This window comes from Theropithecus gelada, chromosome 18, assembly GCF_003255815.1.
Source record: "Theropithecus gelada isolate Dixy chromosome 18, Tgel_1.0, whole genome shotgun sequence".
NCBI classification, from domain to species: domain Eukaryota; kingdom Metazoa; phylum Chordata; class Mammalia; order Primates; family Cercopithecidae; genus Theropithecus; species Theropithecus gelada.
The window spans coordinates 67109453-67123354 of NC_037686.1; the positions used below are offsets into that span (position 1 = coordinate 67109453).

A 13902-nucleotide genomic window follows, 5' to 3' on the forward strand; every position below is an offset into this window, starting at 1 on the left:
ATTGATAGGAGGATATCTAAAAACATTCTTCTTTGCCAAAAATTATTTTGCAAATAAAATAGGTAAATGACTCTAACTGATTAGACATTAAACACAATATAAAATCTCATTCTTTCACAATACCACATCTGGGAGCTGGGAAGATGTGGGATTGAAAAGTAGCAAATCTCTGACTTAATGAAAATTTCCTGAAATTCCACCCATGAGGTTCCCTGTCATCTCCCCGACCTCATACTGGGGTGTCCGGGATCCAGTGTGAGGGTTCCTTTTCTTCCTACATGCACTCTCTTGGAGATCCAATCTGGTCTAGGGTTTTAAATAACATCTATTAGATGCAGATATTTCCCCAGAACTCTTATTGTTCCTCTTCATTTCTCAATGTCAACAACTCCAAACTTGTTCCTCTTAGTCTTCCCCTTTGTAATTAATGGCAACCCAATCCTTCTGAATTCTTAGTATAAAAACCCTGGAGTGATGCTTGATTCCTCTGCCTCTCTCTCAGACCCCACATCAATCCATATCCAAATCCTATTAAATCTAATTTCAAAGTATATCCAGAATCCAATCCCATCCCATCCTCTCCACTGCCACTGCTCTGATCCAAGCCACCTCTCTCCTTACTGCCATTGCCTCCTAACTGCTTTTCATCCTTTCTCTGTCCCCCTCAGTCCATTCCAGCACAGTAGGCTGGATGCACCTTTAATACTTTCATGGCTTATCAGGCCTAACCCTGTCTGGCTCTCTGTATCTCCTCCGGTCTCAGGGACCTTTCCTGCTCTACTGCAGCCAGATGGTGCCCCTACTGCCCTGGTCTTTTGTAGGATTCCCTCTCCCCTAACAAACATTCCCCCCTGAGACATGCACGAGGCTGCCCACTCTCAACACCTTCATGTCTTTCTCAAACATCCCCTTCTCCACGAGGCCTTCCTGACCATGCTATTAAACCTAACGACTTCTCCTTGGCACTCCCCGCCTCCCTACCCTACTTAATTTTTTTCCAATGCACCTATCGCCATCTGCCATACTAAGATTTTGCACATTTATCTTGCTCATCTGTTTTCCAACTCCCACTTAAAATGTGCGTCCCACGAAGACTGGGAATGCTGTTTGCCTAGTACTCTAGCAGCAGCCCCTAGAAATGCATCTGCACTACGGTAGGCGCTTCGGGCATTTGCTCCCACGAGCTTGCACCACCACGCTTCCCCTCCACACCAGGCATGAAGATGTTCCAGTCATGGAGATTGCCACCACTAAAGGAACTGCAGAAGCTGTAAAGTCGAGCATGAGAATCTGAGGGGAAACGTGCGGAGGCGAGAGGCTGGGCAGCCCTGTGCAGCACGCAGTTAGCCGGGGCTTCAGCGCTGGAGCTCCCCGTTGGACGTGTTGCACTGATCCAGCTTCCCCGTCTTGGAGGGTGGCCAGAACCTTGTGTCCCGGCCTCACCCACACCTGCTTGGGCTGAGAGACGCTCTCAGGGATTCACCGAGTCATCCATGGCCGGCTTTGGTCGGTTCCTGCGTTGGCGGGAAAAGTTGACCTGCATTGCGCGCCAGGAGCGCAAGGCTTGCAGGGCATGCTGGGAGAGCGCAGGGCACGCTGGGAAAGCGCGGGGAATGCTGGGATTGGCTCCTGAGGGCCGAGGAAAGGCAGGAGCCAGGAGCGTCTCCTGAGGGTGGCGAGGAGGGAGCTGAGGCGCGCGGGCTCTCAGTCGACGCCTCGCAGAAACCAGGAGGCCTGGCCTGGGGGGCAGCTGCTTGAAGGAGGCGGAGCGGAAGCGAGGGAGGCCGCTGGAGGCCCTGCCGCCCGCCCGCCCTTCCTCCCGCTGAGGAGAAAGCCGGCATATCTGCAGTGCAGGAGGCCGCGGGCGTTGGAAGCGTTGCTTTTCCAGTTTGTAAGACCGTTTTCCCGATTCTCTTCCCCACGGTTGCGGAGGAGCAGGTCAGGGCCGCTCTGGGGGCAGGATCCCGGTGCCGGCGCCCTGAGGGCGCTGGTTTGGATCAGAAAAAAAAAAATTGTGTTCATCTGCAAAGACCCATGAGTCCCAGTTTTTCGGGCATTTTATTATATTGGAAATGTATAGAAAAACCTTTTGAAATGGATTCAGCCGAACAAAGACCTTAGATTGGTTTCCACTCGCGGCCATTACTGCGGACACAGAAGCCAGGCCGGATGAGGGGTGGGCGCTCGCCTGGGGCAGCGGGAAGCCGGGTCTGGGGCCGTCCTGAACCCCGCGCCCCAGACTGATTTTTAGGAAGGGCCCCTCGTAGCCAGAGGCCAGTGGAGCTCCCGATGGGACCGCGGTCCCCAGGCTTCGCGCACGGCACTGCACGAGCTGGGCGCCCCCAGAGCTTTGGGCCTTTGGGGTTCTCCGAGGCCTCACGTGTGTAGAGTTGTGCAGGTTCCTGTCGCGTGCTCCTGGCGCTGGTTCCTTGCCCTGCTGGGGATTGGGGACAAAGATGAAATCCTGGGACAGAAACGTAGTGGAGCGACTCCCTGGACGGGATGTTAATGGCACATCCGTAGATCATCATAAGGCTTGGCCCACGTTTTGAGCTTCACGATATAGTTCTTCTACAGCCTAGTCAAAGAAAACAACATTCCTTTTGAATCTGCAAGTTTTGCCAACTAGGAACTCCCAAAATTAAAAAATAGTAATAATTCTAATAAATTCATGCTTATCCTTGAACAGATCACTCTTGTTTACATACAGTGTTGCAATCCATGAGTATTTGAAGATTGGCAGAACGGGAGGACTTGCACCCAGGAATTTTTTTGGTGACCTGGAATTTACACCCTACTGTAATTTAGAGGAAAAATGAGAGAGAAAGTAATTTTAGGCCGGGCGCAGTGGCTCCTGCCTGTAATCCCAGCCCTTTGGGAGGCGGAGGTGGGTGGATCGCTTGAGCCCAGGAGTTTGAGACCAGCCTGGCCAACATGGCAAAATCCCATTTCTACTAAAATACAAAAATTAGCTGGGCATGGTGGCACACATCTGTAATCCCAGCTACTTGGGAGGCTGAAGCACAAGAATCGCTTGAACCTGGGAAGCGGAGGTTGCAATGAGCCTAGATCGCGCCACTGCACTCCAGCTTAGGCGACCAAGCGAAACTCGGTCTCAAAAAGAAAAAAAAAAAAAAGTAATTTTAGTGGGAAATGTGCATTAGAAATGAAAGTAACAGATCACAAACTTTCGCCCATATCTTTGACCTATTTTCTTTAAAACATGTATTTGTCCTGGGCCTAAGCTGTAATCAGCCTTTTGCCATATATTTTACCTTGATCATTATTGATGCTCTCTGCTAAAAAACTTCCGGTGAAGAGAATTAAAATTATGAAGTCACCAGTGTTTACCTTGGAACTTTGTACTTTTTTTCTTTTTAACTTTTCTTTTTTTTTTTTTTTTTTTTTTTTTTTTTTTTTTTTTTTTTTTTTTTTGAGACGGAGTCTCGCTCTGCCGCCCAGGCTGGAGTGCAGTGGCCGGATCTCAGCTCACTGCAAGCTCCACCTCCCGGGTTCACGACATTCTCCCACCTCAGCCTCCCGAGTAGCTGGGACTACAGGCGCCCGCCATCTCGCCCGGCTAGTTTTTTGTATTTTTTAGTAGAGACGGGGTTTCACCGTGTTCGCCAGGATGGTCTTGATCTCCTGACCTTGTGATCCACCCGTCTCGGCCTCCCAAAGTGCTGGGATTACAGGCTTGAGCCACCGCGCCCGGCCTACTTTTCAAAACGTCAAATCAGAAAGGGAATATTTTTATTGTTAATGATAACAGGAATCATCTTAATTCATCAACACCTCGTGTGAATTTGTGTTAACCTTCGTAAGACTACTTCTATTTTTAAAAGAACCAAGTGGTTCTCTAGTGATGAGAATTTCAAACACTGTGATGCTAGAGTGAGGGAGATGTGTTGGAGCCAAAGGGCATTGCCAGCATTCCTCAGATGACACCACAAACTCATTTCAGTATTGTGATCAGAAGGCTGGTCACACTGCATATTCCCGGGCCAGTATGTTATTCTTTCTTAAAAAGAAAAAACATGATGTTGAAAAGTTGAAAGTACTAGAGTCCAGCTTACTTTTCCCCAATGTATTTGGGCATGTTAGAGTAGTGATGCTTCACTAGGTTGCTTTACTTTTATATTCTAGTTTTTGTTTCTGTAGTAAAACGTAATGTAGACTTCAAAGGTATACCTTGTGAATTATCAACTGTAAACTGTACCTCCAACAGAATTTGAAAGCTGGATAATTAGCGGAAACAAAAACTAGGCAATAATTTAGAGACTTCAGTAAACATTTTCTTTCATGTACAATGACAAATAATATATTCCTCAACCTTGAAGTGCTTTACAGAAAAATCTGAAACAACAAAACACTTTGCTATACATTTTGACTTTTAAAAAATAATTATTGTTATAGAAAACGGAGTGATGAAAATATTCTAAAATTTATTGCAGTGATGGTTGCACAACTCTGAATACAGTAAAAAACTGAATTGTACACACTAAATGGGTGAATTTTATGTTATGTGAACTATATCTTAGTAAAACTTGTACCAAAAATCATAGAAAATCATTAGAAGACCTTAAAGGTAAATGGCAGTGATACTTAACTGCTGAAGTTTGCAAACTAACTTGTTTGTATGATCCTATTCTAAAACAATATCAAATATTGTGTGCTGACTTGGTATTGGACCTCTATTGGTAAGATAATTTACTACCTTTTTTTGCTATTTATTTTTAAAGGCCTGATTCTTGAGACGCTCAGTCAGAAAGTATGAATGATTCTAGGCAGCAGTCTCTGTTCTTCATCACACTTCCAGATTTAAACAAACTCTGTGCTGTCAGAATAATACTGAGTAATAAGGTGGCAGATACTGAGATAAGGACTATACAAATGAAGACGTGCAGGTAAAAAATACATCTTATAACTAAGACTTTTAAAACTTTAAGACCTATAAAAGCTGTTTTAGAGGAATTTTCTATAAAGCAAAATACTCATTCACTCAATTTGTGTTTATAATTTTAAAATAAAGGAAGTCACATTTTGTTTTGACCAGGTATATTGGATTACATTTAAGCAGGGACTTAAAATACTTGCAATAGAATTATGTCACTGTTGAGTTTTTATATTTGTGACCTCTTATGTGCTTTTTAAAAGTTTAAAATCTCCACAGACATTCATGAATTAAATTCAGGCTCCCAGAAATGTAGAGGTCCTAATTGATCAATATTTATGGAATACCTACTATTTTCCAGTAGGTATTTCTAGTAGGCGGGGCCCTTAGAGATCCTATAAACATCTTAGATTAGTAGTTTCTTAATTCTCAAGTCAGTATGAGACACTGAGAAGTATTTCTCTAGGATCTGTCTCAAAATATCTGATCCCACATAGTCGTTGAAAAACAGCTTAAGAAGGCCAGGCATGGTGGCTCACGCCTGTAATCCCAGCATTTTGGGAGGCCGAGGTGGGCAGATCACAAGGTCAGGAGTTGGAGACCAGCCTGGCCAACATGGTGAAACCCCATCTCTACTAAAAATGCAAAAAAATTAGCTGGGCATGGTGGCAGGCACCTGTAATCCCAGCTACTCAGGAGGCTGAGGCAGTTGAATCGCTTGAACCCAGGAGGTAGAGGTTGCCGTGAGCCAAGACCGTGCCACTGCACTCTAGCCTGAGCAACAGAGCGAGATGCCATCTCAAAAAAAAAGAAGAAGAAAAGAAAAGAAAAACAGCTTAGAGGAAACCTAAAGTATAATTCCATGATTACTGAGGACCCTCGTTTAAATTGTTTGAGGCACTCAAAGGAAGAGTCATAGAATACATGAGAAGATTCTATATTTAAATGAATTGCTTAGAGAAGAACAAATAACTAGAGGATACCCAGAGGCAAGAAATAAGGAAGCCACTTTTGAGGTGTCCTTCATTTTCCTCTTATTTACAGAGTTTTTCTTCTCTCTTTTGCATATTTTCCCACCCAAGGGCATCAGGGACCCTGTACCCTTCCTGCTAAAGTATAATTTGATACCTGTTAAGGACTTAATCTGTGACTCCTTTTGGAAATACTAAAATAGGTAGAAAACCTAAAGTGAGGTTTTTCTTCTGTTTGCCCTCAAATTGAAGGTAGCCATGCCCACAGAGTGGGGTTAACTCACCCTGGTTTGACAGAGAGTCTTGAATAGAGATTGCAGAGCTCTCTCTATTAGCATTTGGCTGTGTCAGATAATGGCAGGCCTTGCCAAGGCAAGTACCTGATACACCTGGGTTCCAACAAATGTGAAGCCACCAGAAACAGATTGGCCTATGTTGGTTTTCAAGGTAACCCTATATACATCCTAATGGTTATTTTAATTTGTTTCTTTGATGATTAGTAATGTTGAAGGTTTTCAGATTTCCAGTTGTATTCTTTTTGTATTTTTCCTATCTTTCCCTTGAACCTTGAAATGAAATTATTAATGGTAATTTGATTCTGATGATGTTTGTTTTAAGTTCATTTGGCTGTTGAAACCACTACCTACTTCTTTCTGGCTTGGGAAGAATTTCCTTTCTGAAGGAAAAGGATTTAGTCAGTAGCTCTAAATGTTTAAGTGGTTGGTAACTTCACTGACAGGTGAATCCTTAGACTCTTGCCTCTGGTGCCCCCTGCCCACCACCCTTTTTTTAAAAAAGGAAAAATGGAAGAAATAGGAGTTAAAAGAGACAGATTCTTCGCTGTGTGTAGATTTCTTCAAGTATTTAGGACAAAACTTGAGTTCTAAAAGATGAATTTAAGTTCACAGATGAAAGAGGTTAGGAAATTCAGATGCAGGGACAAATTCTCATGTTAATATCTAAAACTTCCTAATTCTCTTAATTCAAATATTGCCTGAGTACCTACACCTACACTGTTCAAGGTGCTATGCTAATTGTGAGGAGAGAAAATCTCTAACACAATTGTTGCCTAGGAGAAACTTAACATTTTAGCTAAGCAAATGTTTAAAATGTTCCAATAAAGTAAGAACAGACAGTGAGTGTATTAGTCTGTTTTCACACTGCTACAAAGAATTACCTAAGACTGGATAATTTATGAAAAGAGGTTTAATTGACTCACAGTTCCACAAGCTTAACAGGAAGCATGATTGGAGGCCTCAGGAAACTTACAATCATGTCAGAAGGGTGAAGGGGAAGCAAGCACCTTCTCCTAATGGCAGCAAGAGAGAGTGGTGTGGGGAGGAAGTGCTCCACACTTTTAAACAAGATCTAATGAGAACTGACTATCACAAGAACAGCAGTGGGGAAATCCGTCCCCACGATCCAATCACTTCCCACTAGGTACCTCTGCCAGCACTGGGGATTATAATTCAATGTGAGATTTGGGTGGGGACACAGAACCAAATCATACCAGTGAGCAAGTCCACTTTGTAATATATTTCATCTCCACAGGCAATTGCTGTTTTTGCATCAAGATATTCTTGCATCACCTGTGTCTGGAATATTAAACCAAATTTGGGTGGTGATGGCGGTTAGTATTTTAATATTTTTGAAATGTTATTACTAGTTGAGAATAATATTGATAAATAATAATTTATGTATTGTAGCTAAAGTTAAGATGTTTATGAGGATTGATTAATCACAATATGTTATAGGTTAATTGGATTATTAACAAACTAATATTGAAATGCCTGATGTGTAAAATCCATTTTTGTGGTTCTAATTTAACATTTATTTTTCTCATTATAAATGCTAAGATAAAGACTATTAATGAATAAAACATGCTACAGTATAATTTTTAAGATAGCATGGGCTTGATACATTTTATCATGTTTTATTCAAAGTTTAGTTCTTTTATTTTTCTCCTAGGTCTTGGTTATATGTCCATCTCATATTTTCCCTCCCTCCCTCCTTTCCTCCCTCCCTACTTTCCTTCCTTTTTTTGAGACAGGGTATGGCTCTCTTGACCAGGCTGGAGTGCAGTGGCTCCATCTCAACTCACTGCTACTTCCACCTCCCAGACTCAAGCAATCCTCCTTCATCAGCCTCTTGAGTAGCTGGGACTACAGGTGCACGCCAACATGCACAGCTAATTTTTTGTCTTTTGTGTAGAGAGAGGGTTTCCCCGTGTTTCCCAGGCTGCTCTCGAACTCCTGAGCTCAAGCAATCCTCCCACCTCGACCTCTCAAAGTGCTTAGATTACAGGCTTGAGCCACCATGCCCAGCCATATTTTCTTATTCTTAATAAAGTTTTTTTAAAAGGCAAGCTGTTGGTTAACAAGTAAATTAATATCTTATTCGTATCTTTTTCTACCTAAACATCTTTATGGAACAAGGACATTATTTTACAGTACTAGTAAATTCAAGTATGTGAATTTAAGCAAGGGTGATAAGAGGAAAGTAGCTATCTGTTTTTTAAAAAATGTATTGCTTTCTTACAAAGGTATTCCGTAAAAAAAAAAAAAAAAAAAAAAAGTTGATGTTTAAAAGTAGAAAATAGGATTGCATACATACTATTTTGAAACTTGCCATTCATTTCCCCTTTAACAGCCTTTCCTGGATATCTTTCCATGTCAGTAGCGTATCTTCCTCATTTTTAAGGCTGTGAAATACTTCATTGTATGGATGTATAGTAATTTACTTAATACTTTCCAGTGCACATCTGAGTCTGTGCTGTTACAGTGTTTCAGAAAGCATCATTGAAATTGTATCACTTTTGTCTGATAGTTTGTCGGTTACATTTTTAGAGATAGATTGTAATGCACTTTAAACTATAATATAGATACTGCTAAATTGCTGTCTGAAAAGCTTTTTGCTGGATTGTATGTTAACAAATAGTCTGGAAGAAAACCTGTTTTTCCATACCCTCACGAACACTGTAGATATTCACGCCTTTAAATAGTTGTCAGTCTGTTAGGTTACAAATAATGTTTTCCTTTAATTTGTATTCCTTTTATTAATGAGTTGGAGCACTTAGGCCTTTGAACATGATCTTCCATTTATGTCTATTTTCCTTATTCATGCCTAAGAATTATATATTAAGAAAAGTGTTAAATATTTATTGTGCAAAATTTATTGGCCTTTTCCTTTATATGGATACTGGGGTCATGTCACTCCTAGAAAGGCTTTCCTCATAGGCCCACATAGCCGGGCGAGGTGGCGGGCGCCTGTAGTCCCAGCTACTCAGGAGGCTGAGGCAGGAGAATGGCGTGAACCCGGGAGGCGGAGCTTGCAGTGAGCTGAGATCCGGCCACTGCACTCCAGCCTGGGCGACAGAGCAAGACTCTGTCTCAAAAAAAAAAAAAAAGAAAGAAAGAAAATGTGCCCACAGATTCCAATTCAGGGAGAGAATGATCATCACTTCTTCTCCAAGTCACAAATGCTAATTGGATGATGGCCTGATTCTTTGCCCTCTGTAGAATAATGCTTAAAATCTTTCTTTGTTGCATTATTTAATTATATATTTATGTTAAGTCCTTTTTATAAATGTGGATTTTTGTTACAGATACCATTTTATAAAGCAAGAAAACTTAATGCCTATGTTGAAAAATATGGAGCTAAGGTAAGTGTTAAAAAATGATATTAATACCATGTGTTGTTTATAGTGATTATATGTTCCACTGCTTTTGTCAACAAACAAAAACTGGAGTCTCTTTCTCACAGATTATTGTTATACACGTGAAAGAACCCAACACATTTTTCCTGACAGTTATTATGTGCACATTTAGTGTAGAAAGAGGAGAAGAGGCTTTTTTGTTGGATGCTTTATTTCAGGCATTTTATGTGGCATAATCTTTTTTGCCATATACATCTTCAAATAAGTGAATCTCATCATTTTCACAGATAAACCCAGAGAGATGAGATTATTGCCCATATTATATAGCTAATATGTAGAGAAATAAAACATTATAGATTGTTTTCTACATGGTGATGAGCTTCTGGATCTTCAGAAAGAGAAAGATGAATACAGTGGTTAGTATTCATTTACTGAGACCCCTCTGTGTCTCAGTAAATTGAGTCATGGAGCCTTGACTAGAGCTCTCTTCATGCCTCTGCATGTAACTCTGAGACACTGTCATTGGTTATCCCAGAAGCCCATCCAGCTGTTACTGCTGGCCTCTGTTCCTAAGTCTAGTAGAGTTTGGGATAATGAGGTTTCTAGTCATCTTTAAAATGAGATGTTGCCTTTAGGTCCTAGGCAAGTAAAATTTCAGTAACACTTTCCAGTTCCCTGAGAAATCTTTGAATGACCTGAAAGCTGGTTCTGGCCATCAGTTACAATCTGTGGGAAAACAAGTATTATTCAAGAGCAATGAGAAAAGAATACGTTTACATCTCTTTACTGAGACAAGTGTTTGGTCATCTAAGGATTCTGGTTATCTTGAAAGGCCATTTACAAGCTAGCTATGAGAACCAGATTTACAGTATGTCATTCACCTAGAACTAGGACTTGGGTCTTTAAGCAATCTCTACCAAATTCTATTATTTATTAAGGCCTAAGAATAGGTAACATTTTAGTATAGCAGATCCTTGAATAAAATAATTTTGTTCAACATTGTTTCAATATAACATTAATAAGAAAGGAAAATAATTCAGTTCCCAGTCAAGGCCACTGTCTGTGTGGTTTGCACCTTCTTCCCTTGTCTGAGTGGGTTTTCTTTTTATACTCCGGGTTCCTCCCACATCCCAGATATGCACACATTAAGGGAATTGGCATGTATAAAGTGTCCCAGGCTGAGTAAGGGTGGGTATGTGTGTGTTTGCCCTGCAATGGAATGGAGTCCTGTCCAGGGCTGGTGCCCACCTTGCACCTGGAGCTACCAGGATAGGCTCTGGCCACCCACCACCCTGAACTAGAATAAGCTAGTTGGAAAATGAATGAATAAATTGATACATGAATACAAATTATTATAAAATAAATGTTCATAAAGTATACAATAATCATACAGATGCACTACAGTAAATGATGCGGTACGAAAGCATTCAGGGAGCCTGTCATATTTGTGATTGTTTTGAACTGTGTGGTAGTAGGAGGTGCTCCTTAAAATTTTCACTTTGCAAACATTTATTCTTTGATTTTACCCACCACCACTACTACCACTGTCATTCACTGATTCACCAAAAATTGGGTGAATAATTCTTACTTGTTTTTATTAATCTTTCTTAAATGTATGTATAGCTTACATTTATTTCAATGTTAATATTACAAGTGTTTTTGGTCTTTATTTAAAAGCTTAGTGATTTTTTGTGACCAGAACTATGCCATAGAAACTTTTAATTGTATCAGTTAGCCTATAGTTTTAGCAATAGCCAAAACCAATATAACAAAATTGGTTTTGTTATATGTCGTTTAGCTTAAAGTCATGGTTTGTAAGAACTTATCAATGACATTAAATGAGGACTTACTGTATTGATTTAATAAAGCATTATTTATACTAAGCATCATCATTTTTTTGTGTACTTTATAAGAGAAAATGAAAAATTAAGAAAATATCACCCATAGTCCTTATACAATAATAAAAATGCTTTGTACTTTATTTTTCTTCCACCTTGTTAATTCACACCTATGACTTTATCAGTACAAGGTGTCACATCTCCAAAATGTTTAACATTTTTCTGTTTACACTCTTATCCTTTTTCCATTTATCTCAGTTTTCATTCCTATAAACTAAATTTTTGTTACCTTCACTAGACTTTCCAACCCTGAATTCTTTATTATTCACAAGCTTTCTTCCAGTATCACTTGTTTTTCTACCCTCATTGAGCTGTTATGGTTATGCTCAGTTTTTCTTTATATGAATACTTTTCACATAATCATAATCAGCAGATATTTATTGAACATCTGTAACATGTCAAGCACTGTACTTGATACTAGGGATAAAGCTGTGAACCAGATAAAGTCTCTGCCCTTGGTAATCTTATAGGTCTTATTTTTCTAATTTCTTAATGTGGAAGCTGAGGTCATTGATTTGAGAATTTCTTTGTTTTGTAATATAGAGACATGTCTTCTAAACACGTTCGTGCTATACATTTCTTCCTAAACACGTTTTATTTTTATTTTCTTCAGTTAAAAAATACGTTATAATTCCTGTTTGATTTCTTTTTTGATCTATGAGTTATTTTGAAGTGTGTTATATAGTTTCCAAATATTTGAGGATTTTCCAAGGATCTTTTTGCTATTGATTTCCAGTGTAGTTGTTGTTAGAGAATACGTTCTTTATAACTTGAATCTTTTTAAATTAATTGAGGTTATTTTATGCCCCAGAATATAGTCTATCTTAGTAAATGTTCCTTGTCCATTTGAGAAGAATGAGTATCCTATAAATGTGTTATCAAGTATTCTATAAATGTTTATTGGGTCACATTGGTTGATAGTGTTTTTAAGTCTGCTATATTCTCACTTATGTTCTGTTCACTTGTGTCAGTTATTAAGAGAGTAGTATTCAGGTCTTTACCTGTAATTATGAATTCATCTGTTTCTCCTTGAAGTTCTGTTTGTAGCCCTTAGACAATTGCTGCAAACTCTCCAAAACGAGGCTGCCCTTGGTTATTTTGGAGGAGTTTCTTAGAGAGATAACAATCCATTGTTCATGCACATCCTGAAAGCAGTTTTCCCTGCGATGGGAGTCACTCACATAGAAAAGGTGGTAGAGAATTTGTCCCTGACTTTAGCTGAAGTGCTGACTCACACCATCTTTGCACTGCAAGGCATCCAGGTCACCAACCAGGATGGTTATGAATGACAGAATTGCCCCATACTTCCTCCTTGCGTGCCAAGGCTGAGTCTGTGCTGATAGATTTTGCTGTATCTGGATTAATTCCTTGGGCCATAGAGAAAGTCAATACAGAAATTAAGAGAGAAATCCACCTAGCTCTCTAAGGAAGACCCTGGTGGTTTATGGGGTTTATTCAACTGTTTGGGTCTGGGCCCCTGGGGCCATGTTTGAGGTCAGCATTATGGAGTCCTAATGATAGTAGCCTTAATTAAATTCTGTATGAGACAAACTGAAGAAATTTGGTTCCATCCTCTGCCAACAGATTATTCAGTTATGTCCTGGAAACATTCATCAGAAGTCAAAATGGTACAAAACTTAGAGATGGATAATATTGGGAGACAATTTTCCTCGACTTTCTCATGCTTCTGCATGTCCTTTTTCACAGAGGCAAAGCCAGCAATTTTTTCTGGACTGTATTTTCAAGGATGTTTATATATCAAACAGCTTGGCTCTTTCTCCAGCCTTGGGTAGCTTCCTCACATGTCTGTGCTAATCCATACTCAGCTGACTCTCTGTTGACCTCCAGAGTTTGATTTCTGTGCAGCTCTTTCCTCTCCCATAGTTTGCACTGAAACCTCTAGCTTCCTAGACTTTCAGCTCTGTCTCCTTAATTCAGTGAGACAACTGGCCTCTTCCTAGGTTCCCCTGCTCTGTACTGCAGCCTAGAAACCCTCTATCATCAAGAAGCTGGGGAAATCCTAGGGCTTATCTTGTTCATTTCCCATCTTTTGGGGATCACTGTTCTTTGTTGCCTGATATCTGATATCTTGTGAACTGTTATTTCATATAGCTTGCCTGGTGTTTTAGGCATTTCAAGTGGGAGAATAAATCTGGTTCCTATTACCTATTGGTCTTAATTATAAGTGAAAAATCTTAATTTTTAAAATTAATGTTGTATTATACAAGTAGAGATATTCTCTTGGTTGCATATGTGCCCATGCAAGTATGTATTGTTTTCTACAGTTGTGGCAGGCAAGGTCTCACTAACTCAGGCCTCCATTACAACTGTTCCAGCACTGACTGAGTAGCAAGGTTAAACATTAAAAGCTAATTGAGCCTATGCCCTTATACAAAGGCTGAAATGTAACAAAGCACCCACCAAGAGTTTTGCCTAGGCTTTTCCTGGGCCTTGAAGCATGACAAGATAATGAAGGAATTCTTA

General features: G+C 40.1%; 1 protein-coding gene across 1 annotated transcript in view; it reads left to right on the forward strand.

Moving 5' to 3' along the window:
• Positions 1-1650: 1650 nt before the first annotated feature.
• C18H18orf63 (chromosome 18 C18orf63 homolog) overlaps positions 1651-13902 on the forward strand; it is a 40489-nt gene continuing 28237 nt past the window's right edge. The window contains exons 1-4 of the mRNA XM_025365694.1: positions 1651-1891; positions 4743-4907; positions 7417-7495; positions 9470-9526. Coding sequence (XP_025221479.1) covers positions 4774-4907; positions 7417-7495; positions 9470-9526 — 270 coding nt within the window. The 5' untranslated portion in view covers positions 1651-1891; positions 4743-4773. The remainder of the gene's footprint in view (positions 1892-4742; positions 4908-7416; positions 7496-9469; positions 9527-13902) is intronic.